The sequence below is a fragment of the Chenopodium album genome, chromosome 26 (genome assembly GCF_948465745.1).
Source record: "Chenopodium album chromosome 26, dcCheAlbu1.1, whole genome shotgun sequence".
NCBI lineage: Eukaryota > Viridiplantae > Streptophyta > Magnoliopsida > Caryophyllales > Amaranthaceae > Chenopodium > Chenopodium album.
Genome location: NC_137859.1, coordinates 11,341,228 through 11,363,585, shown reverse-complemented (window position 1 = coordinate 11,363,585; position 22,358 = coordinate 11,341,228). Strand labels below are relative to the sequence as shown.

Genomic DNA, 22,358 nt, shown 5'->3' with positions numbered 1-22,358 from the left:
AAGTGAGGTGCTTGAGTGTAGGGACTTCCTTACCTTCCTTTCTACGTCCAAGTCTCTGACCCGTAGATACCAAAATCGTGAAGGTTGAGGTCTAGTCAAGGTCCTTATTTTTAAAAAAGGCTAATATATATGTACCACATAAGTCTCAATAAACATGCCACTAATCTCAACTCGAGACATTTCCATTGATGGTATTTTCACATGTTTGTATGAGTTTGCAATATAAGGTTAGAAATTTCAAACTTTTATCTCAAAAAGTGAAGTGTAACCAATTTAGTGAAACAAAAGGAGTATAATAGATAAGAAGTTTAACACGACGAACTTCAATGATCTTTAATTAACAACAAGGACCCTTCTACACCAACATGATTTGAACTAGCAGGGGCCTCAAATAATGCAGCCCTGATAGAAGAAAGTGCACCATTTACAAGATTATACAACTTACGTATAGATCTTTTAGGGACATTTTGTGCCCTTGATGATTTATCTAAAAGCTGAAACGAAACAGTCACTATGCTTCCTGCATCCTCCTCTGCTTGACTAGGATCCTTGTTAGAAAGTACCGCGAATCCAGAAGGCAAAAGAGGAATTTCATCGATGTTTCCATGGCTCGATAGTGTAGTGAGAGAGTCATATGTCATGGGTGAGAAGATCACGTATGAGGCTACCGCGCTTTCATGTTTTTCTTGTAGAAAAAAGGTGTCAATTCTCCCTTTACCATCCTAAAATTTTCCAAAAGCAGAGAACATTAATAAATGTAACAATTCCTTACCAAAAAATGTACTTAATTGACGTGTAACTTAGTCAACATACCACCATTTTGGTAATAGAAACAATGTCTTCTGGACCTTGACCACTGTGAACATGGAAAACTTCCTCGGAAGCACGTTCGAGTGCAAGCGCATCCCACTATAACATAATATTTTGAGAATGTAATTATAAGGCAGAGCAACCAATCAACCATGCAATGCCTTGGTTTTACAAGAATTGAATATAGATTATGCAATTATGCACAAGCATAAAGAAGTTATTAACACATACTTGAAATGTAACCAATAATAAGTTAATGACTACGTACCTTGGTTCGGTTTTTGTCATCACCCAAGAAGCTAAAAACTTTCTTAGCAGAGAAGGGAAACCAGGAGGATGTAGTCACAGTCAATAAGCCAGGACTTTGATCATCACTATTTAACGTTTTGATTAACACATCGTCTCCTCCTTTAATTGATGCAGGCTTGTAACCATTTGCTTCGGTAGCACTAATAGCACCATAAAATTCTCTTCTCATCCTCTCTGCTAGCCTCAGCAGTCTCTCCACTCGAAATGGACTAACCTCTGCTTTATCACAAGCATTATGTAAGAGATACAGTATTAATCAAAATTGGTGGCTTTGGTGGCCTTTTAAGGGGGATAGAATTTAATTCACATTACCTTTTATTAGAGTATTAAGATTATATTGTATTAATATGTCAAGGTGCTGACATTGTCGCGATAATGTATCAACCCATTGCTTTGCACTAAAAATAATTCCATAGCTGACTAGTGACTTGAATAATGGATGAACTGATGCAATTTCGGCTTCTGTGTGCTCAATCCAAGTCACCTATTTAAGAACCGAAAAAACAATATAAGATTTTGGTTACATTTATGGACTAATAACAAGATTATATGTTATGCAATGTACTGCAATATATAAAATCTTGCCTGAGTGTTTCCATCAGGTAAGCCTTGAATTAAGCAGCCAGAAGGTCTTCTTTTGCAGTTCATAAGTGGATTGTTAATCAAACTTTCTAATGATATGTCGACGATTGCCCAAGTGTTGGAGGACAACTCTTTGCAGTATCTTGCAAAGCAACTCTGCCTTGTTGCAAGAAGAGGAGATGGAGCATGGTACTCAGCTGACATCTACACAAATCACGACGAAAATTTTATGCTTTAAAGTGATTTATTTTGTACACCACGTTAGCTATGCAACCCTCTCATAACCTCTAATGAATGAGGGAGACGAATAAGCAGCTAATAACTTGATAATATATTACCATTTGCAAGGCTCCATCAAAGGTTTCTGGTGTTCCGGGTGATATAATTCCTAGAACAGTAGCCCTTGAGAGCATTTCAGAAAACACAAATGACCAAAGTCTCTAAGAAAAAAAATTAAAAATTAAATCATATGTTAACTAGACTCAGTAGATTAAAAGAATTACTCTAAGCTAAGAAGTAATCAACATACCACATCCATTAAGATTTCGACGATACTTATTGCAGGCATGTGTACATAATTAACTTCTCGCGAGCCATGATGAACATTGTTCAAGTACTTGTTCTGTTCTTGCATGACAACTTCTTCCTCTTTCAATGTCTTGTTATTGTTATTGTTATTATTGGTGACGATAATTTCATCAAAGGTAGGGAGGTCTAAGGGAGCATCTACCGCGATAATTTTAATAATCTCATCCAATGTGGTGTCCAAGTTAGAGTTAAATTTCCTTTTATACTCAACCATGTTAAGAACCTCCATTCCTTTATCCAAATCATGCTGCCATAAGGGATCTCCTTTTACGAACATTTTCGTTACTTCATCCATTGCCTTCTCAGCCAGCTCCTCGATTTTGTGCTTGGTAGTGTCCGCGGACAAAGAAACACACATTAGAAGGTCAGTTGCTTTCATTACTTGGCTAAATTCTCCAACCTAAAGTCATAAAACAGTAATTGTACTAGAAAGAGCTATTTAGCTTAGATCATTGTAACAAACATTTATTATTACATCAGTTTGGAATTATCTGTCACGTGTTATTATTAGTTCAATTTACACTATCAACATGACTGTTACAAATTATATCGAAGCCTCAATCAATATAAACCCATGCATGTGTTACAACTAACAAACATACATTAACATTTACCTGTGGCCTTAATTCGATATTATAATCATGCTGAGACTCAACATTATTTCCGGGCAGAGGAGATATCTCCATTGAACTGAAATAAGGGAGAAAATGATCAACATTAAGAAATATTGATCGACCTTTAAAAAAACAAAGGAGGCTAGCAAGAAGATAAAAACAAAGGTATGTACAAGTACAACACGTACTCTTTTATCGCGACAAATTCATTAGAGATCTTCATAAGGCGCAAGAGTGAGTGAACTTGAGCAATCTGTTGTTGATCCTCCATTTGTGTGGGATTATTTTGATTATCTTGATCCCCATTACTAAAATAGTTGCTTTCATATATTGTCATTATATTTTCCTCGGCCATTTTTAACTCAAATGTATTCTCTCCGTTCTTTAATGATCTATTAGCTTTTCACATAACGTAAATGCATGCCAGGCCAAGATATATATGGAAAACACAATCTAAACAAAAGGTTATAGCTTGAAATGTAAAGAAGAAAAATGTTGTAAGATGTGATCAAATTATGTATCTCGAATGTAAAAACAACTAAATTTTTTGAGGTACCAAAAAGAGATAAAATTAATTAATTTTTCCCTAAATAATCATTATTTCTCCATATTTTTTGCATGCCTGTTGACATAAAATGTGCCATTTCTCTGGGAACAATCAAAGTTTTAGGGTGGTGGTTTAGAACTTTGACAATTTCTTTTTTTGTGATGGTATGGTTGTTACCTTGTAGGAGAATAAAAAATAAATCAATAAATAAAACATTTTTCCCCATCAAATACAAGAAATTAAAATACAGTAAGGCATATAGCTGCATTGTTGCTAAATGATACTTCGTACTACATACTAGACTTGACAATCCTGACCAGACCCGAATGACCCAGCCTGTGACCCAAAAATGACCTGATACTCGAATCTGAATTATTTGAAGTTTAATGATAATATCATTTAGATACATTGAACGAGAGACAGAAAAGCATAGAAATAGTACAATTTTAATGAGATGCCTCTATGTAGCATCTAAGAGAAACAAAACTGATAATTATGAATAACAGTTTACAAAACTGTCAAGAATCTGGATCATTTTCAGAGTGAAATAGCTTCAGATGACCAGACGAATTCAGAAGCTCAGTTATCCTACGGCGAGCAGCAGTCAGTGTCCGACTGCTTTTGCAGAAAGCAAATCTGATGTACCTTCTTTGATAGCCATCAGGTGGACGCTTTGTATGGAAAAATCCACATCCTGGTACAGCCACTACACCTGCTTGTTTGATCAATTCTTCAACAAAGTCTATCTGCAACAAAGTGAACTTGTGATTTAGTGAAATTCAACAAATAAGAAGTTTAATACAGTACATAAATTGCAAAATAACTCACAAAATACATGACATAATAGTTTGCAAGTAAGGTAGGAAAGTTGAGGCATGACTCACAGAGTCACAGAATACATGAATTTCATACTGATCTTTTTCTTTGGAGGGTGATGAATGGTGACAAATAAACTGCAGACTTTTACATTACTAAAATAACGCGAATAGAAAGTTTTAAGAAGCCACAAACTTACGTCAGAGTTTTTGTAATCCTTGGGTAGCTCTGCAAACATGAAGAATGCACCCTGAGGCTTAAATTTAGTCTGAAAACCAATCCCACTGAGTAATTCTGCAATAAAGTCCCTTCTGGATTCAAAGTCCTTTGAAAACAGTAATCGTACCATCAGTAAAGAGAAATTTTCTAAGAGCTTGCAATCTAAGCTGGATAAATAATTTACTGATATAAATCTTACTGCTCTAAGTGACTCATAATATTGTGGGGGGCTCTGCAGAGCCACCACGGCAGCTTCTTGGAAAGGTGCTGGAGCAGAATCTGTAAGTCTTATATGGACGTTTCTTACAGCATCAGCAATACATGCAGGTGCAATGGCCCATCCAATTCTCCAACCTATAAGAGTAGAGGCAGATTCCAAGAAATATTATGAGGGCAAAACAAAATTCCAGGGGTGTTTGGCAATCAGCATTTTTGCCTGGCTCGTAGGGTTTTAGTTTGATCAAACAGCCAAAAAATATGTTTCGTTAAGAGTAGCTTTTTCTACTTGCTTTTGGTTTGTTGGCCCACTTTTTCACTAGAAACAATTAACAACCACAACTTTTGCCAAACACACTTTTGTAAGCAGCTGGCTTAAACCACCACTTAATAAGTAAATCCATACAGCTAATATTCTAGCTGGTCTAACAAGTCAAGCAAACCAGCCATCAACCTAAAACCAACCGCCGATTGCCAAATAACCCTCACGATTAAAAAAATTGGGCATATGGCCAATTCTAATAGGATGAATTCAATTTACAAATTTCACAAGAGAATAAATTTCAAAATTCCCAGATTTAATTACATATAATTGACCCCATAACTCCACAATTCATAAATCTCTTTACATGTTTCCATCCTTGTATGCGAGTGTCAATTATGAAGACACAAGACAATATGAGTCCCTGTATATGAGAGTGTCAAATATGAAAATGGTTGCAAAACATGATGGGAAGGCAGTTGAGATCACCTGTCACACAATAAGTTTTAGACATAGAGGAAGTGATGATTGTCCGCTCTTGCATTCCTGGAAGCGAAGCAAGGGATATGTGCCTTTCATTATCATAGGTTATATATTCATACACCTGAAATAAATAACAACCCCAAATTAAGATTGGATTTCACTGTCATCTATTAGATTAGCCATGTCATAACTCTTATGGGAGCTAAACACTATAAGAAGGCGAAAACAAAAGTTTGATGCCAGTAGAAGTAAGAACTAAGGAAATTATCTGCCCATACTTCATCAGTAACAGCTAGGCAGTCCCACTTATGGCATGCTTCGGCAATTATCTCCAGCTCATCTACTCCAAACACTTTCCCTGTAGGATTGTGAGGGCTGTCGTTCTGTATCAGTATTTTATATCAACTGCAGCAGTTTTGGTATACAGAAAGGTAGTGATTGTAACGATAGTAATGAAACTAACAAACCGATAACAAGCTAAAACACACTTCCTTTTTTGACAGACCAATTTAAGCCTATTGTAAAGTTATTCAATAGTGCTCCTTTAACTCTTAATACCAGAGAAATTAGGCTGAAAAACTGCAAAATTCCAAACCTGTTCAATACTATAGCTTTCGTCTTGGAAGTACATGCTTTCATTAGTTTCTCTGGGTCTAGAGTCCAATAAGGAGGGTCCAAGGGCACAAATACCTGGAAAAAAAAATCAGATAAAAATCAGATGATAAATGTTCTGGCCATCTTCTAAGCCTTAAACAAACCATATGAAAAAAAAGGGGCTTACTGGGACTCCTCCAGCCATGCTAATTGAAGATTCATATGTCTCATATGATGGGTCAAGCACGATAACTTCATCACCTCGATCAATTACTGCACAGGACATTTGGGGAGTATATTCCATTATATATTTGTTAGAATTGTTATCTTTAAGTTTACAGAGGCACAATGTAATGCAATTGCTGCTGGGTGATGAATATGTCTTTCTTTTAGCCATTGCATTACCTTGCGTTGCATTCTCTACCAAAGTACCAAGCATAAGTTGAACTTACATGCAAACATTGCTGCAGCAAACGCCTCAGTTTGACCACAACAAATCACTATATCTGTCACAGGGTCAATATCCAGGCCATGTCTGTCCTTCACATTCTTTGCTACATAATCACATATTTCCTGCACATGTCTATAAATTAATAGTCAGATTCAGACAACATATGACGAAACACATTACAAGCATCTGCATCCAATTCCTAAAATTACGAATTTCAGATTAGATCCAAGAAAAAGACACTTTTAACCCAAAAACTATAAGCTATGTATAAACTTGAACACTAAATGTAGGCATTTCTAATCAGTTCAAAAAAAAAATGTGTAAATAACAAATCGTACTATGGTAAACACTTCGGGTTGAGTTCGGGTCAGGTCACTTCAGGTTGAGTATAACAAAGACATGATGGTCAAAACTTCGGGTTAAGTTCAGGTCGGGTCACTTTGGATTGGGCCAGTTTGGGTCAGGTCAATTTTCAGGTCCAATTGTCAGGTCAAGTTTGGATCGGGTCATTTTGGATCGGGACAATTTGGGTCAGGTAATATGTTAACAATATTACAAGTGTGGACTAAACAAATACTTCCTCCATTTTTTTTTATTATTGCACCATACAAGTTGGGCACAATAATTTTGGTAGTGGGAAAAAGGAAGAGAAATAAAGGTAAAAATACAAAAGTGTCCATGTAATGTAAACATAAACTAAAGAAGGTGAAAAAGTAAGAATATGTTAGGTATTTGTAATGTGAACACAAATAATTTATGTTCTAAAATAGAAATGGTGTAACATATGTGAAACTTACTTAAAAGGCAAGTGGTGCAATATTAATAGAAATGGTGTTTTAAAGTGTGATAAGTAATCGGGTAGGGTCACTTTGATCAGTTGAGTCACTACGGGTCGGGTCACTTCGGGTATCAGGTCAGTTCGGGTCACTTAATTCGAATTAAAATTGGGTTGGGTGGGTCACTTTGGATAGAATCAATTTGAGCATCGGGTTACATTCGAGTCAACTTCACTTTGGGTCGAGTATGGCCGTATGGGTCTAGTCGAGTTAGTACAAGTTCAGGTCTATTTTCTGGTCAGGTCAAAATTGCCCAGTCTACTTGGGGTATATTAACTATTTTAGTCAATATCATGATATCATATTATCATGCAACCCGTGGAACAATTAATAATCACATAATCCACCAATTCTATGAATATCTATCAAGAATAACCCATAATTCCATAAATAGGAGGAAGCTAAAATAAATTATAAATCATGGTTCAAACTATCTAAGCAATTTACACTTTGGGGAATGTGGGTACAAATAAATAGTCAAAAAAAAAAAAAAAAAAAAAAAAAAAAAGTAAAACCTGCTTTGATTTAAGTCAGAATTAATGGCAGAAACAGCAGCATTTTTGACGTGGGAAGGAGCAGGAAAATCAGGGAAACCTTCAGCAAGATTAATGGCATTGCAACGCTGAGCAAGATAAGAAAGTTGTTGAATTGGTGAAGGTGTTGTTGATTTTGCAAATGATGATAATTTTTCCTCCATTTTGGGTGCAAAAACATCAAATGAAAACCTGATCTTATCGTTTTAGACTTTAGTAAATGGGTAATGCATGAAAATGGACGGCTTGTGTTTACATACTCAATACTCATGCCGACATGCCGTATACTTTTGAACTCCTAGCAGAGCAGAGCAGAGCAGTATAGCCGAGCCGAGTATAGCATATTTTATTATTATTATTATTATTATTATTATTATTATTATTATTAAATCTCAAAAACAAAAGTCATACAACTTACAATAAATTAATGGGAAGCCGAGACACAATTGTTGACACCGAAATTTTGTTAATTATTAGGTGTCAGATATATGTAAATAAGGAGATAATATCAAAAAAAAAATATAAGATATTTATCTTCAGAATCTCATAGATTATTATCTTTTACTCTACGACACTCTATATAAAGAGGGTCGTACCTAGGGATTAATTAGGCTCAGATGGAACAAGTCACAAAGACCCCATCTCCTCCCTACTACCAAATATTGTAGGTCCATAGTATGGAATAAGCCGACAAGGCCCGTACTATAAACAAATATCAAAACCCTAGCCCTTTGGAGAGAGGAATCAAGAGATCTACGAGAGTTTTTACCCACAAATTATCAATAGAAATCATTGTTCCCATTTATTTTTCTATCCTCTTTAATTATATATTGCAGGTTTGAATTTTTATGGTTTACAAATTGGCACGCTCGGTGGGACAATTTTCGCTCTTCATCTCCAATCTTCAAGTCTCAAAACTCGTAGATTTAATAGGGGCATACCAAATTTGCTTTCAAATTCTACTGGAAAATTTCGAGACCAAGTTGCATCCGATATCAAATCTCCACAACAGGTCAATTTGTAAACCATAAAAATTCAACCCTGCAATATATAATTTAAGAGGCAGAAAAATATACGAAACAATTATATCATTGATAATTTATGGGTTACAACTCTCGTAGATCTCTTGATTCCTCTCTCCAAAGGGCTAGGGTTTTGATATTTGTTTATATTACGGGGCCTTGTCGGCTTATTCCATACTATGGACCTACAATATTTGGTAGTAGGGAGGAGATGGGGTCTTTGTGACTTGTTCCATCTGAGCCTCATTAAACCCTAAATACGACACTCTTTATATAGAGTGTCGTAGAGTAGTAAACAAGATAGCTATAAAATATACTACGAGATCTTAAAGATAATATCTTATATTTTTTGATATTATCTCCTAATTTACATAAATCTGACACCTAATAATTAACAAAATTTCGGTGTCAACAACAATATTGGCCCTCACTCCTCTAGCTATAGCAAAACCTACCCCGGTGAAAATATGAGCTGTAGTACGATCCCCAATGTCTTGCGTCGTCGAGAACCTCTGAACTCGCTTTAGCAACTGTTAGATAATAGGTTAATATTATTTTGTGAATATTCTGTGATATATATCTTGTGTAATTTAATTATCTCATGATTAGGTTGTAAATCCTATAAATATTAAATTAATGAGAAAGCCTCCTCAAGGAGAATTACACTATTCTACATGGTATCAGATTCCTCTTAGGGTTTTATTTTCTCTTTTCTCCAAAACCCTATTCGATCTCTTGGACCTCCATAGTCGTCCATCTCCTCCTGCTCGTTTTTCCATCCCTCCATGGCCAGTGACGAAGCCACTCCTCCCCCTCCTCCTCCCAAAAACAGCCTCCTTCTCTAATTACCCAAGCGAAGAAAAGGAGAAGGGAATGAAACCATATCCAATCGCCCGACAATAAGCCTCATACTTTACCCGTTTTTCCGCTGAGCCGCATAAGCCACCACCCGTCCACGAACAAAGTCAGATAGCCCTGTCTATGTTAAAGGAGAAGACCCTGTGAAGTCGACACATACATCACGACCACGATCCCATGAATAAAGTAACACATCAGCATGTCCAAGGGCCCTGTCATTTCCTCCAGACAACTCTATGTTAACCTCCTTTCTTGCTGAAATCTCAGATCTGTAGCAAATGTCAACAAGTGTATCCCGAACAACATTATACCGATGTTTAATACCTATAATACCAGCACATGACACCGCGTGGTCGCCGAAAATATCTCCAATAAAAACTTGAGAACAACATAGCACGGCGTCGAGACAGAGAACAATGGAACACTCATCCGGTAACACAGCACACATCGGTATGTCTTTGCGTTCATCGTCTGACCCAACTCAGAAATAGGGACTGCCCGAAGCCAAGCAGAGGTGTGATCTCCCTGCTGCGATTTCCACAATGCCGACTAACGAGGAGACAAAGAAATTAAAAGGTAGATTTTGCAGAAGCGATAACCTTTGTGAAATATATATTTGCCAGACCAAGACCAATAATACCAGTACGACACAGAAGCTTTTTCTGCAACCTAGCAGATTGCAACTAAGAAGCAAGAAAAGCATAATGACGAACATCACCTGTGGAATAAACACCTAGCCCTTCAAATGCAAAAGGCAAGGTGGCAACCCGCCATTGCCATTCACCAAACCCGGGCCCCGAAGCAGTAACAATGCGCTCCAAGTAAGATCGAAGAGCCTCGTCAAATACGCACTGAGCCGCCTCAAAAGTGCTAGGAGGACAAGTACGCAAGGTAAAGTAGAGCTTAGAAACTCCAATACATGCCCTAAGCAATAACAACTCACACTGAGGATCATCAATCTTAGCAACCTTATTCATTACCGCAATGGTATTGGTCATCCTCTGCATCACAAGCTCACCACCAAAACCAGACTCAGAACTAGCGGGACCCCCAAGCAACTTAACACCATGTAAAGGTCTAGCAATATTAGGGGGAAAGACACCCACAAGCCTACTTCGAGGGTCTTCTAAAGGCCAGAAAACTTCAGTTTTTTCAACATTTAGATGAAACCCAAAATGAGGTCCATCCTCCATAATCAACTGCCGAATTGTTGTTGTTATTATTATTATTATTATTATTATTATTATTATTATTATTATCATCGCATTATTATTAATAATATTATCATTATTATTAAATACTTCCTCCGTTTCTTTTTAGTTGACGAGTTTTTTAATCACGTTTGCCAATACACTTATTCAACCATTAATATCTTTAATTATCGATAAGCAAAAATTATGAAAAGTTGATATTTTGAAAGTATATAACGTGACGAATTTAACAAGATCCCACATGACTATATTTATCATTACGTATAAAGCACAAAACACGGGATCAAGGAGGTGTGTGAACGCCGGAGGTGGGTTTTCATGGATAGCTGGAGTCGCGTGGTTGGCTGGAGCAGCGTGGCTGGCCGGAGCCGCGTGGCTAGGGTTGGGTTGGCTTGTGTGGTTGATGGTTTTTATATATTAATTTTTTATTTTTTACTTTTTTAAAAAAGATTTATTTTTATTTTTATTTTTTTGACTAATTACAGGCTGCCACGTGTATGGTAACTTGTTATAACAAGTTAAATGACCGGTTGGGACCATTGATAGTGGGGTGGGTATAAAGGTGGGATTATTTAAAAATGAAAATAATCCAAAAGTGGGATTATTTTTAGCGGACGGCCTAAAGGGGGGATTATTCTGAGCAATTTTTCCTATTAATTATGTCTTTATTTTCATCATTTTATAAATTATATGCAAAGGACATGTCTATATAATTTTTTTACAAGAACATGTTTGTATAATTAGTCAATAGTTGTTTCATAAACAATTTATTCAAAGGTTTAATGAGAAACTATTATAAATTATAAACAAATATTGAATAAATAAATAATAAAAAGTGAACCTATCTATTCATTACAAGTATTAAAAAAAAAAACCCGGAGCATCGTCCGGGCTACACACTAGTTATTTTTTAAAGCAGAGCAGATTTCAGCAGCTCTAAAGAACAATGCTTCAAATTTAAATGTGCTTGTGGCCTTGTGGGTTGTACTAGTTGTATGTGTGGTGGTGTTAAAGCCGACCCGATTCAAAAAAAATCTATCCGTTTTGAACTGTAATCAATCTAGTTTGACCCTAGACTATGGCTGATCAAAGTCAGCATGACCCGAATTTGAGCAGGTTATGGGTAGATTTGTCGACCCCAAATCGAGTAAGGCCCTACTCAAATTTTTTTTTATATATGTTAGACTGTTTTTGGCATGTGTTTTTATGCATTTTTAATTAATTTTTTTGTCCCGGCCATTTTGGGCATGCAATTTTAGGCCCGAAAACAAGGTCCAAGAAATAGGCTGATTTTTTTTACCTTAACCCGGCCCGCACTTTGATCAGGTCTACCCAAGACATTCAGGAACCAAACTTAAACGGGTGAACTGATGCAAATTGTTGACATTGTCACGATAATGTATCAACGCATTGCTTTGAACTAAAAACAATTCCTGCGCTGACTAGTGACTTGAATAATGGGTGAACTGATGCAATATCGGCTTCTGTGTGCTCAATTAAAGTCACCTATTTAAGGACCTGAAAAACAATGTAAAATTTTGTTTACGTTTATGGACAAATAACAAGATTATATGTTATGTACATTTGCAATGTACAAAAATAGTTTAAGGTAAATAGTAAAGGTTTGTTTGTCAAATATGAGCTCTATATTTTGATGACTAAGACATCTAGTAGAAAGCTCTCTATATGTACGATTAAGCGAGTTATTAAAAAAAATAGGATTTTTTTTTATTCAACAGTTTACCACATTATTAGCTATGCAACCCTCTCATTACCCCTAATGAATGAGAATGACGAATAAGCAGCTAAAAACTCGATAATGTGGACACAAAAGCATTAATTGCAAGAGATACTACAATTTCGATGTGATGCCTCTATGAAGCTAATAAAGAACAACATAATTGATGAATATGAATAACAGATTACAAAACTGTCAACAATCTTCGTCATTTTCAGGGTGAAATAGCTTGAGATGACCAGACGAGTTTAGAAGCGCACTTATCCTACGGAGAGCAGCAATCAGTGTCTGACTGCTTTTGCAGAAAGCAAATCTGATGTACCTTCTTTGATAACCATCAGGTGGACGCTTTGTATGGAAAAATCCACATCCTGGAACTGCAACTACGCCTGCCTGTTTTATCAGTTCTTCAACAAAATCTATCTGCAAGAAATTGAGCCTGAAATTTAGTGAAATCCAACAAAAACATTTCAATCAATCAATCAATCAAAGCCTTAATCCCATAAGTGGAGTCGGCTACATGAAACAAATACACATTTAATTGACAAAATTTTAGCTTTGGTTTGCTATAGACTTACTTTAAACAACTAAACAAACTCTGAGTGCTGCTTATAATCCTTAATTATGCACACATGTAATCATCTCATTTTAACCCAGGGTCCAAGGGTAATAACCTCTGCATATTACAAGGGTTAAGGCGATATATACATCAAATTTCCCCCAGGGTTGTCAAGTATATAGACATGATAAGCTAAGAATGCATATCAGGGGGACTTAGGTGGTGCTATACTGCTATGGGGACTTTGGGGAATTATTGGCTGCATTTTTGGGTTTATTGTGATATGCAATTCTTGCAATTTGTTTGCAATATACTGTTAGTATAAAGTAGGAGTTGTTCATTCTTTGCCTTTAAATTGCCTAGGCAAATAGCCTCTTTAAAGGCATTAAGGTGACAATCAGGATTCTGATAATCATGAAATATAAATTCAATACATAAAATGCAAATGAATCACATTAATAAACATTACATGGCATAATACTTTGCTATTTATATGGTTGATAAGTTGATGAATAATGCCTCCTCCGTTATAATCCGTATTAATTAATAGTTTGCTATAAGACAAATAATCATTTTCTTTGGAAAATGGTGAGTGGTGACAAATAAACTGCATATGCATTCCATTACTAGAATAATGTGATTATAAAGTATTGAGAAGCCACAACTTACATCACAGTTACTGTAATCCTTGGGAAGCTCTGCGAACATGAAAAATGAACCCTGAGGCTTAAACTCAGTCTGAAAACCAATCCCAGTGAGCATTTCTGCTATGAAGTCCCTTCTGGATTCAAAGTCCTAGGAAACAGTAATAGCACTATCAGTAGTGATAAGTTTTTTAAAGACTGCAGCGCTGCACTATAAGCAGAAGAGTTAATTAGCTGTTATAAATCTTACTGTTCTGAGTGACTCGTAATATTGTGGTGGGCTCTGCAAAGCTACCAAGGCAGCTTCTTGGAAAGGTGCTGGAGCAGAATCTGTTAGTCTTATATGGATGTTTCTTATAGCATCAGCTATACATGCAGGGGCAATGGCCCATCCGATTCTCCAACCTATAAGAGTAGAAGATGATCCAGAAAATTATTTATCAGGCAAATCAATTTACCAAGATTAGAAATTTAACAAGAGAAAATGGCCAATCCTATAGCAGGAAAAAGAAACTCAATTTCATTTCATAACTTTCAAAATTCCCAAATATAATTGCAGATAATTGACCCCATAACTCCACAAGCCATAAATCTCATAACATGGATCCAACCATGTATGCGAGAGTGCCAATAAAGAAGATAGGATCCATCCCTGTATAAGAAAGTGCCAAATATGAAAAATGGTAGCATAGCATGGGAAGGCAGTTGAGATCACCTGTCACACAATAAGTTTTAGACAAAGATGAAGTGATGATGGTCCGCTCTTGCATTCCTGGAAGAGAAGCGATGGATATGTGCCTTTCATTATCATAGGTTATGTATTCATACACCTGGAAAACATGATTATCTCAATATATGATGTGGATTTCACAATCACCTAGTACTCCAGTAGATTATCCATGCCATAAGTCTTATCGGAACTATTGATCATAAAAACAGCAGTAGTATGCAAAAAAAAAAAAAAAAAAAAATAATAATAAGACATGGGACACCATATAGTACGTTGCACTTCAAATAAAAAAGTCTGATGCCAATAGAAGTAAGAAAATTATCAACCCGTACTTCATCTGTAACAGCTAGGCAGTCCCATTTTAGGCAAGCTTCAGCAATTATGTCCAGCTCGTCTACTCCAAACACTTTCCCTGTAGGATTATGAGGGCTGTCATTTTGTATCAGTAATTTACATCATATGTAGCAGTTTCAGTATACTACATAGTTGTAATTTGAAACATAGTCATCATACTCATCAAACTAACCTAGTGACGATACCAAGCTAACAAACTTTCTCTTCTTCTGACAAATAGCAATTTAAGCCTATTGTAAAGTTATTCAAAAGTTCTTTATTTTTTCCTCAATAGCAAAGAATTTAATTAGGGTGTATGACCAAATGATTATTGGAGGGTAAAGAACTGCAAAAAATTCCAAACCTGTTCAATACTATAGCTTTTGTCTTGGAAGTACAAGCCTTCATGAGTTTCTCTGAGTCCAGAGTCCAATAAGGGGGGTCTAACGGCACAAATACCTGGCAAAAAAAAATCAGAGTTCAGGCAAAATATCAAATTATATACTTCGGGAGTAGTGAGCTGAATTAAGCCTTAAACCTTAGGGCCCGCTCACATTTACTTAATTTCAGTTCAGTTCAGTTCAGCTCCAATCAGTTCAGTTCAGTTTAGCTCATAATTTATATCTCTCATAAATTATTCATATCAGCTCAGTTCAATCTGTTAAGCTCTAATCTGTTCCGTTCAGTTCACTTCAGCTCTAATCAGTTCACTTAAGCTTAGTTCAGTAAATGTGAACAGACCCTTAATCATTCAGGAGTAGTGAGCTGATTTAAGCCTTAAGCAAACCATAAAAAAAAAAAAAGGGCTTACTGGGACTCCTCCAGCCATACTAATGCAAGATTCATATGTCTCATATGACGGGTCAAGCACGATAACTTCATCACCTCGATCAATTACTGCACATGGCATTCAGACTTTCAGAGAATATCATTGAAAACTTGTTAGAACTACAATCCTTAAATTTACTGAAACACAATGTAATGCAATTTCTGCCAGATAATGTGCACATCTTCCTTTTAGCCATTGCATTACCTTGTGTTGCATTCTACCAAGCATAAGTTGAACTTACAGGCAAACATTGCTGCAGCAAATGCCTCAGTTTGACCACAACAAATCACTATATCTGTCGAAGGGTCAATATCCAAACCGTGCATGTCCTTCATATTCTTTGCTACATAATCACATATTTCCTGCACATGTCTACCAATCTATAGTCAGATTCAGACTCCATATACCAAAAAAAATCTCAAGGATCACAGTCCTATAATTACGAATTCCAAACTAGACACAAGTATAGGACACTTTTCAATCCACAAACTTGCCCACATAAGCTATAAACCTCAACACTGCTTAAGTCATTTCTAATCAGCTTGGAATCAAAAAAGAATTCTGTGTAAATAACACAATTCAAACCCTTACAACATCCACTCTGGTAACTAATCCTGGCCTTGTCCCAACTAACAAATACATACGCAGATAATCATTATATACACACATACTTCAACTATCTTTTGAGCACCTATAGTATCATTCCAGCTTTAAACTTCCTATTAGCTTAGGCACATTCAATACTCCCCTTCTATGATAAAACAGAGATGGTCCTTATAAAATTGGTCCACATCAAATGAAATCAAAATATCAACTCCATACCTGTGTACAACATATTTACTTCCAGTGCTAAGACTGCTAACAAATGCAAACCACTAGCATGTCCATTATAATCATCGCCTAATTTTACACCCTCTCACATTCCCACGTGGTATGATCATAATCCATGTTACTTGGACTCGGGTAACGGATCAAGTGTCCAACTCGGCTATGTTGTGAAAAATATTCATGATTTTGAACTAAAATGAAGTGTCTAAGTGTCCCACCCATGTCCAAGTGTCAAGAGTCCGACACGGGTACGTGAGGTGAAATGAAGAGTCCGAGTAACATAGATCATAATATATCCCCTCGGAACAAATTTTTTTTACTCATTTGCTTATTTGGAGCTAACACCTTACACATATGGGGAAAAAAAGTTTATTGCTTAGTCGTATCATGCAATGGGTTGTATAATAGAAATTGCTTAATTTTCCATCTTAAAACAAAGTTTCTCAAGAGTATCCATCAAGAATAACCTATAAATAGGAAACTAAAATATATTAAATTATGAGTCTATCATACGCCGAATGTAATTTTACACCCTCTCACGTCCTTAGGTGACATGATCATAATTTACCCACATATCCTTGGTCCTTGGAAAGCAAATAACGAAAAAATAATATAAAAAAAAAATTAATAATCTTAGTTGTACCGTGCAACCGGTTGTACAATAGAAGTAACCAAATTTACCAATTCTATAGCAATAAGTCAATAATCAAGCATCATCCCAAGAATATTCATGAAGAATAACCCATAAATAGGAAACTAAATTAATTTAAATCATGAGTCAAACCATCTAAATAACATTTTGGGGAAGGTGGGTACAAATATAAATACTCAAATAAAGGAAAGAGAAAATAATGTAAAACCTGTATTGATTAAAGTCAGAATTAATGGCAGAAACAGCAGCATTTTTGATGTGGGAAGGAGCAGGAAAATCAGGGAAACCTTCAGCAAGATTAATGGCATTGCAACGTTGAGCAAGATGAGAAAGTTGTTGAATTGGTGAAGGTGTTGATGATTTTGCAAATGATGATAATTTTTCCTCCATTTTTTTTGGTTTCTGGGGTTCAAAGAAATCAAATAAAAACCTTATCTTATCATATTAATTAATGGGTCGTGCATGAAAAAGGGCGGCTTTTGTTTATAGATTAAACGTGGTTGTGAGTATTAATTATATCATCGGAATATTTACTGTTAACACGTCTTAATCAGAATAATCATCAGCTGCAATTGTACGGTTGTACCACTAGGTTTGTACCCCTAGCCTTCAAATTGAGTGGACGAGTCGTGAATTAGGTCGTTTGGATTGGGTAAATTTGATTCGAGTATCATCTAGTCGGTGACTTGGTGGGTAATTCGATTTTTCGAACATTTACAATAGTTATATCTAATTAATTATTCGGATTAGATCAGGTAAACTTTCATTTGGGTCTAAATTGAATTTTGTAATTTCAGTTAAAATTTGAGTTTGAATCAAGTATTTTTGGTGCATGTTTGATTAGTTTGGTTGACAACTTAAGGAGAGTGTAAATTCATAAAAATTGATATACTTTATACGTATTAAGTAGTTGTTTGGTTGACATAAAAAGTAAAAATTCATAGGAATTTACATTTCCTATAAAACATCAAAAGCCCATCTTGATCCATTCAAAATTCATTGAGATTTCAAATTCCCTTATAAATAACCAAAATATGTTAAGTAAATTCCTACCCATAAATTTACGGTCTACAATGATAATTTAACTCCAACGTTAAACAAATAAGCACTTAACCATTAGGAGAAACTTGAAAAGTTACACTTTCTAACGTGTCAAGTTCTCAAGTAACGCTTTCTAACATATTACTCCGTATGTACAAACTTTAAAAATTGATAATGTGACAAATACAAATACGAAGTATAAGATAAAAGCCAAGAGCAAGAATTAAAGATGTTGATTTGGGTACAACTTATTTTTTCTACTAGGAGTCTTGACTCTTGAGCAGGGTAAATATTGCTACATATAAGCTGATTGCAGAGACTAAATTTCCCATAAATGTCAACCAACACACTCTATACACAAGAATCGTGTTGCTGAGACAGCAATAGATTACCCTTAGATTTTCCACAAGATTGATGATTTAGGGTGTATAAAGAAATTCCAAGCCAGACATTTTAGGCGAAAAAATCACTATAAGCAGTTTATTCCTTCTAGTTACTAGCCCTCATGAGCGATGAACAAATCCAAAGTAAATCAATGCAGAAAGACGACTTCAGTCTGAAACATAAGCACATAAAGAGAACCGATACATACAGACTTCGTACGTTCAACAAAGTTCTCAACATTAATTATTAATTCCATCAGCAAAACTTGAATCCTTCCTACCACTAAGTGCTACAAATTTGGCTTTAAATCTTAATATAGGACATTTTTCGATCAAATTTGAGCCATCATATGCTTCCTTAAGGAAAACAGTACTTCGTACACCCTTGTTGGTGATATAGAAGATACCATGATGCTTAACTAAACAAAGTATTAGCCTAGCAGGTAAGAGCAACTCAGACTGAAAGGCGCTCATTTGAAAAGATGTCATCCTCTTCTCAATGGTCAAGCTTAGAAGCTCATGGAGCACTGCCACAATCCTTTTCCGAGACTTAGGATCCGCCTGATCAAACCTTCTTGCATTCAAGTATGGAGAAGGAAATTCTGTTTTCTGCCATCTCTCGAGTTCTTCAAGGAAACCTGTATTTGGCCGAAAACCAGCAGGATAGCATATACGAAATGCATAAGGACCAGGATAATTACCATCCTTCGAAATTCTAACTTTCTTCCCTCTCCCTCCCTCCTTTAATTCCCCTTCTCGAACCAATTTCTCCTCTCGAGCAGTTACTCCTAGTGAAGAATCCCAATTTTCCAAGTGCAAGTAAGCCTTTCCATTAATATCTTTCACAGAAAAGAACTCAGGATACTTCGGAATCAATGCTTTCTTGTAATCCATAGGCAAACCCAATTCATTTTCTATAAGCTCAATCTTCCCCATTGGCACCTTACAATCAACTGTCAACATTAACAACTTCCTCAGATTCTTAACCAGAATAGGCTCCATAAGCATTCGCGCTTCATCTTCCTCAGCTGCCACTCGTTGTGCTTTGTCAGTAAGCCGAACTGCAACAGGAGCACGGTCACCACCACTAACATGAAAGATTGTAGGGTACTTTTCAATGGTAGCCATACAATTCCATTTCTGCACAAATCCCACTTCCTTTTCAAGGTCCCTAAGAAAGATACACTTGTTTTTCTGGGATTGAATGATGTCTTTGAGCTGCAGGATTACAGCAGGTTTCTTCTGAAGGTCCATGACTTTATCAAGCTCATGAACCCTATGATAAATTTTCTTCTTGGGTTTGCTACCTCCACTAGTTTTACGCCTGGTTTGCACCAACATATGACCCGAATTCTGACATGGGTTTGAACTCAATGCAGCAAAATTGTTCACAAAAAACCCTTTGAAGCGCATTATTGTCAGAAATGTTCTTTGAGGCATTTTGTCGAACAGTTGGTGTGCAAAGTTATTCAACACAGCTCCAACTTGTCCTGGTGATTTGCTGAAATAGGCAATGGTGGAGTTGTTATGTTGGCAGCCATGAATTTGGCTGATGAAATTAGCAGTGAATTCACGATCACTGAGAAAGGTGGGTGGGAGATAGTGGTGATACGGAGCTGCTGCTGGTTGCAGTTAACCAACAGAGTTGCTGGTGAGAAGGGGTAGAACTGTAGCTGGCTAGCTAGCAGCCTATATTGGCTTGCTTTCGAGGACTAACTTGCAATTATAATAGGAAAATTTGCCAAGAATAATACCACCTTTCAGTGGTCTTCCAATAATAGAACAACCTTTGGATTATTTCAAAATGGAACGACCTTTGATATGCATTTTCCAAAAACGGAACAAAAAACCTATAACCTTTTTTACGGGTTACATTGGACACGTGTCAGTGTGTCACATGTGTAATTGGTTGAAACATTTTTATTTTATTTTAACATTTATCTTTAATTTTTTTTTAATAAAAAACAAAACTTTTAAAAAATTTAAAACTTAAAAAAAAAAAAAAACTAAAATAAAAAAAAAGTCTCCTTCTTGCCGGCAGCCCCATCACCGCCACCCACTCTCCCTCCCCCCAAACGCGCCGGCGGCAGCCATAGCCCCCTACCGATGCCGGCGGTATCCTCCTAACCAACTCTTGATTCTGGGGTTTTAGAGTTTTCAGGTGGTGGTTTAAGGGGTGAATGGAGTGGGGTCGGTCAGCAGAGGGCTGAACAGGGTCCGCCAACACAAGGGAGAGGGATTGGGCGCTGACCGTTGAGGAGGTGACAATTTACCAATGGAGGCCTGGAGGGAGGGGGTTTTAGGGTGAGGGAAAGATGGTTCAGGGGAAGGGGAGGGGTGGCGCGGTCGGGGACTAGGTCAGGTGGGGTGCCATCGGCGCCAGATAGGGGCTCTGGCCTCCGTCCGGGGGTGGGGTGGAGAAAAGCGGGTGGTGGTCAAATGCGTGGCTGCAGCCAAAGGGGGGAGGGGTTTGTTTTCAGTTTTTTTTTTTTTAGTTTTAAGTTTTTTTCATTTTTTTATTTTTATTTTTATTTTATTTTTAATTTTAAGGTTGTTTTAAAAAAAAAAATTGACCAGTAACATTGTAATATGTGCCATAGGTAACCTATTAAACAGGTTACCAACAGGTCACGTTCCATTTTTGGCAAATGCGTATCAAAGGTCGTTCCATTTTGAAATAATTCAAAGGTTATTCCATTAATGGAAGACCGGTAAAAGGTGGTATTATTCTTGGCGAATTTTCCATTATAATACGAGTAATATTCAAAATTTCAAGCTAATAGTCAAACTATTGGAGGATAATTCAATAATTAGCTTGTCTTTGGCTTAAGCTAGTTAGCTTAGAAGCTAATTGTCTCTAATAAATATTGATTATTTAAATATGAAAAAACTAAATGACAACCATTATGGTATAAATTAGCTAGAAGAAAGAATAGCTTTGCAATCTTAAATGACATGGCAAGCTATTTTGACAATTAGCTTGCCATTGGAGTTGTTTAGTGGATGAATTTTTTTTTTTTAGCTTGTCCTTATAATATGTGACTCATTATATTGTAACACGAAACTGACATTAGTTATCTGTCAAATATTATTTAATTAGACATAGGTCAACTTTCACTTGACTCAAGAAAAGAGACATGTCAATATTGTTAAAAATCTTTAAGGGACAAAAGTACACAAACGTGAGAGATGACAATGGGGTTGTGAAGAGTCAATAAGAGAAGAATTAGTAACAATTATGTTGCAAACTATATACAAATCACATGTGTATAAGTGCTTATAGTGAATGTGAGTATTCGATTCGACTCATTGGTTAATTTCCCTCGACGAACCATAAAATTTCCAACACTACAGGTATACATGTGTTGTATACAAAGGGGAACAATAAGGGGCTTTTTGGAATTAATTATATAATGAATAATGATTTCTTATTTTTATTGGTTGAGAGAGGATGTGTTGTTTTACTTGACATATGCAACAGTTATATATGTATAGTATATATTTTTTTTAATATACAAACATAAGATGAGGTTGGAGTATAAAAAACTTGTAATAAAGAGTCTTAATTTAATTGTTAGGTTAGCTCTTTTAGGGTAAGTGTCTAGGTGGGGATTGTGTTGAACACTTGAACTTATGACCTATCATAGGACCTTCAATCTTAACCACTAGA

At 36.2% G+C, this 22,358-nt stretch overlaps 4 protein-coding genes across 5 annotated transcripts; all 4 read right to left on the bottom strand.

Annotated features, from left to right (window-relative positions):
- Positions 1-323: 323 nt before the first annotated feature.
- Positions 324-3,258, bottom strand: LOC145616796 (homeobox-leucine zipper protein PROTODERMAL FACTOR 2-like). Its single transcript, XM_081671522.1, has 9 exons — positions 3,092-3,258; positions 2,904-2,979; positions 2,231-2,689; positions 2,040-2,141; positions 1,705-1,905; positions 1,432-1,603; positions 1,079-1,335; positions 814-909; positions 324-722 (listed from the first exon to the last, which is right to left on the bottom strand). The coding sequence occupies exons 1-9, from the start codon at positions 3,256-3,258 to the stop codon at positions 324-326; spliced, it is 1,929 nt and encodes a 642-aa protein (XP_081527648.1).
- Positions 3,259-3,808: 550 nt separating this feature from the next.
- On the bottom strand, positions 3,809-8,065 carry LOC145616421 (uncharacterized). Its single transcript, XM_081671134.1, has 9 exons — positions 7,843-8,065; positions 6,493-6,623; positions 6,228-6,313; positions 6,042-6,136; positions 5,725-5,821; positions 5,453-5,567; positions 4,685-4,839; positions 4,466-4,591; positions 3,809-4,196 (listed from the first exon to the last, which is right to left on the bottom strand). Exons 1-9 carry the CDS (start codon positions 8,022-8,024, stop codon positions 3,969-3,971), a joined length of 1,215 nt encoding a protein of 404 aa, XP_081527260.1. The 5' UTR covers positions 8,025-8,065; the 3' UTR covers positions 3,809-3,968.
- Positions 8,066-12,638: 4,573 nt separating this feature from the next.
- On the bottom strand, positions 12,639-17,732 carry LOC145616420 (uncharacterized). 2 transcript variants are annotated; one of them, XM_081671132.1, is made up of 9 exons: positions 17,473-17,732; positions 16,026-16,156; positions 15,767-15,852; positions 15,320-15,414; positions 14,955-15,051; positions 14,608-14,722; positions 14,143-14,297; positions 13,918-14,043; positions 12,639-13,112 (listed from the first exon to the last, which is right to left on the bottom strand). In XM_081671132.1, exons 1-9 carry the CDS (start codon positions 17,652-17,654, stop codon positions 12,885-12,887), a joined length of 1,215 nt encoding a protein of 404 aa, XP_081527258.1. In that variant the 5' UTR covers positions 17,655-17,732; the 3' UTR covers positions 12,639-12,884. The 2 variants fall into 2 exon arrangements, with proteins under 2 accessions (XP_081527258.1, XP_081527259.1); XM_081671133.1 differs by having other exon boundaries at positions 12,949-13,128.
- Positions 17,733-18,847: 1,115 nt separating this feature from the next.
- LOC145618140 (protein WHAT'S THIS FACTOR 1 homolog, chloroplastic-like) lies at positions 18,848-21,258 on the bottom strand. Its single transcript, XM_081672931.1, has one exon. The coding sequence runs from the start codon at positions 20,126-20,128 to the stop codon at positions 18,929-18,931; it is 1,200 nt and encodes a 399-aa protein (XP_081529057.1). The 5' UTR covers positions 20,129-21,258; the 3' UTR covers positions 18,848-18,928.
- Between the last annotated feature and the right edge of the window lie 1,100 nt (positions 21,259-22,358).

Coding starts and splice junctions, on each gene's coding strand:
- LOC145616796 (XM_081671522.1), bottom strand. CDS start 3,258: ATGGCCGAGGAAAATATAATGACAATATATGAAAGCAACTATTTTAGT. Junction 2,142..2,230: donor TCGAAATCTTAATGGATGTG/GTATGTTGATTA, acceptor TTTTTTTCTTAG/AGACTTTGGTCATTTGTGTT. Junction 1,604..1,704: donor TACCTGATGGAAACACTCAG/GCAAGATTTTAT, acceptor GTTCTTAAATAG/GTGACTTGGATTGAGCACAC.
- LOC145616421 (XM_081671134.1), bottom strand. CDS start 8,024: ATGGAGGAAAAATTATCATCATTTGCAAAATCAACAACACCTTCACCA. Junction 6,137..6,227: donor GCATGGCTGGAGGAGTCCCA/GTAAGCCCCTTT, acceptor TTTTTTTTCCAG/GTATTTGTGCCCTTGGACCC. Junction 4,840..5,452: donor TAAAACTTATTGTGTGACAG/GTGATCTCAACT, acceptor CTACTCTTATAG/GTTGGAGAATTGGATGGGCC.
- LOC145616420 (XM_081671132.1), bottom strand. CDS start 17,654: ATGGAGGAAAAATTATCATCATTTGCAAAATCATCAACACCTTCACCA. Junction 14,298..14,607: donor TAAAACTTATTGTGTGACAG/GTGATCTCAACT, acceptor CTACTCTTATAG/GTTGGAGAATCGGATGGGCC. Junction 13,113..13,917: donor AGGATTACAGTAACTGTGAT/GTAAGTTGTGGC, acceptor AATTTCTTGCAG/ATAGATTTTGTTGAAGAACT.
- LOC145618140 (XM_081672931.1), bottom strand. CDS start 20,128: ATGCCTCAAAGAACATTTCTGACAATAATGCGCTTCAAAGGGTTTTTT.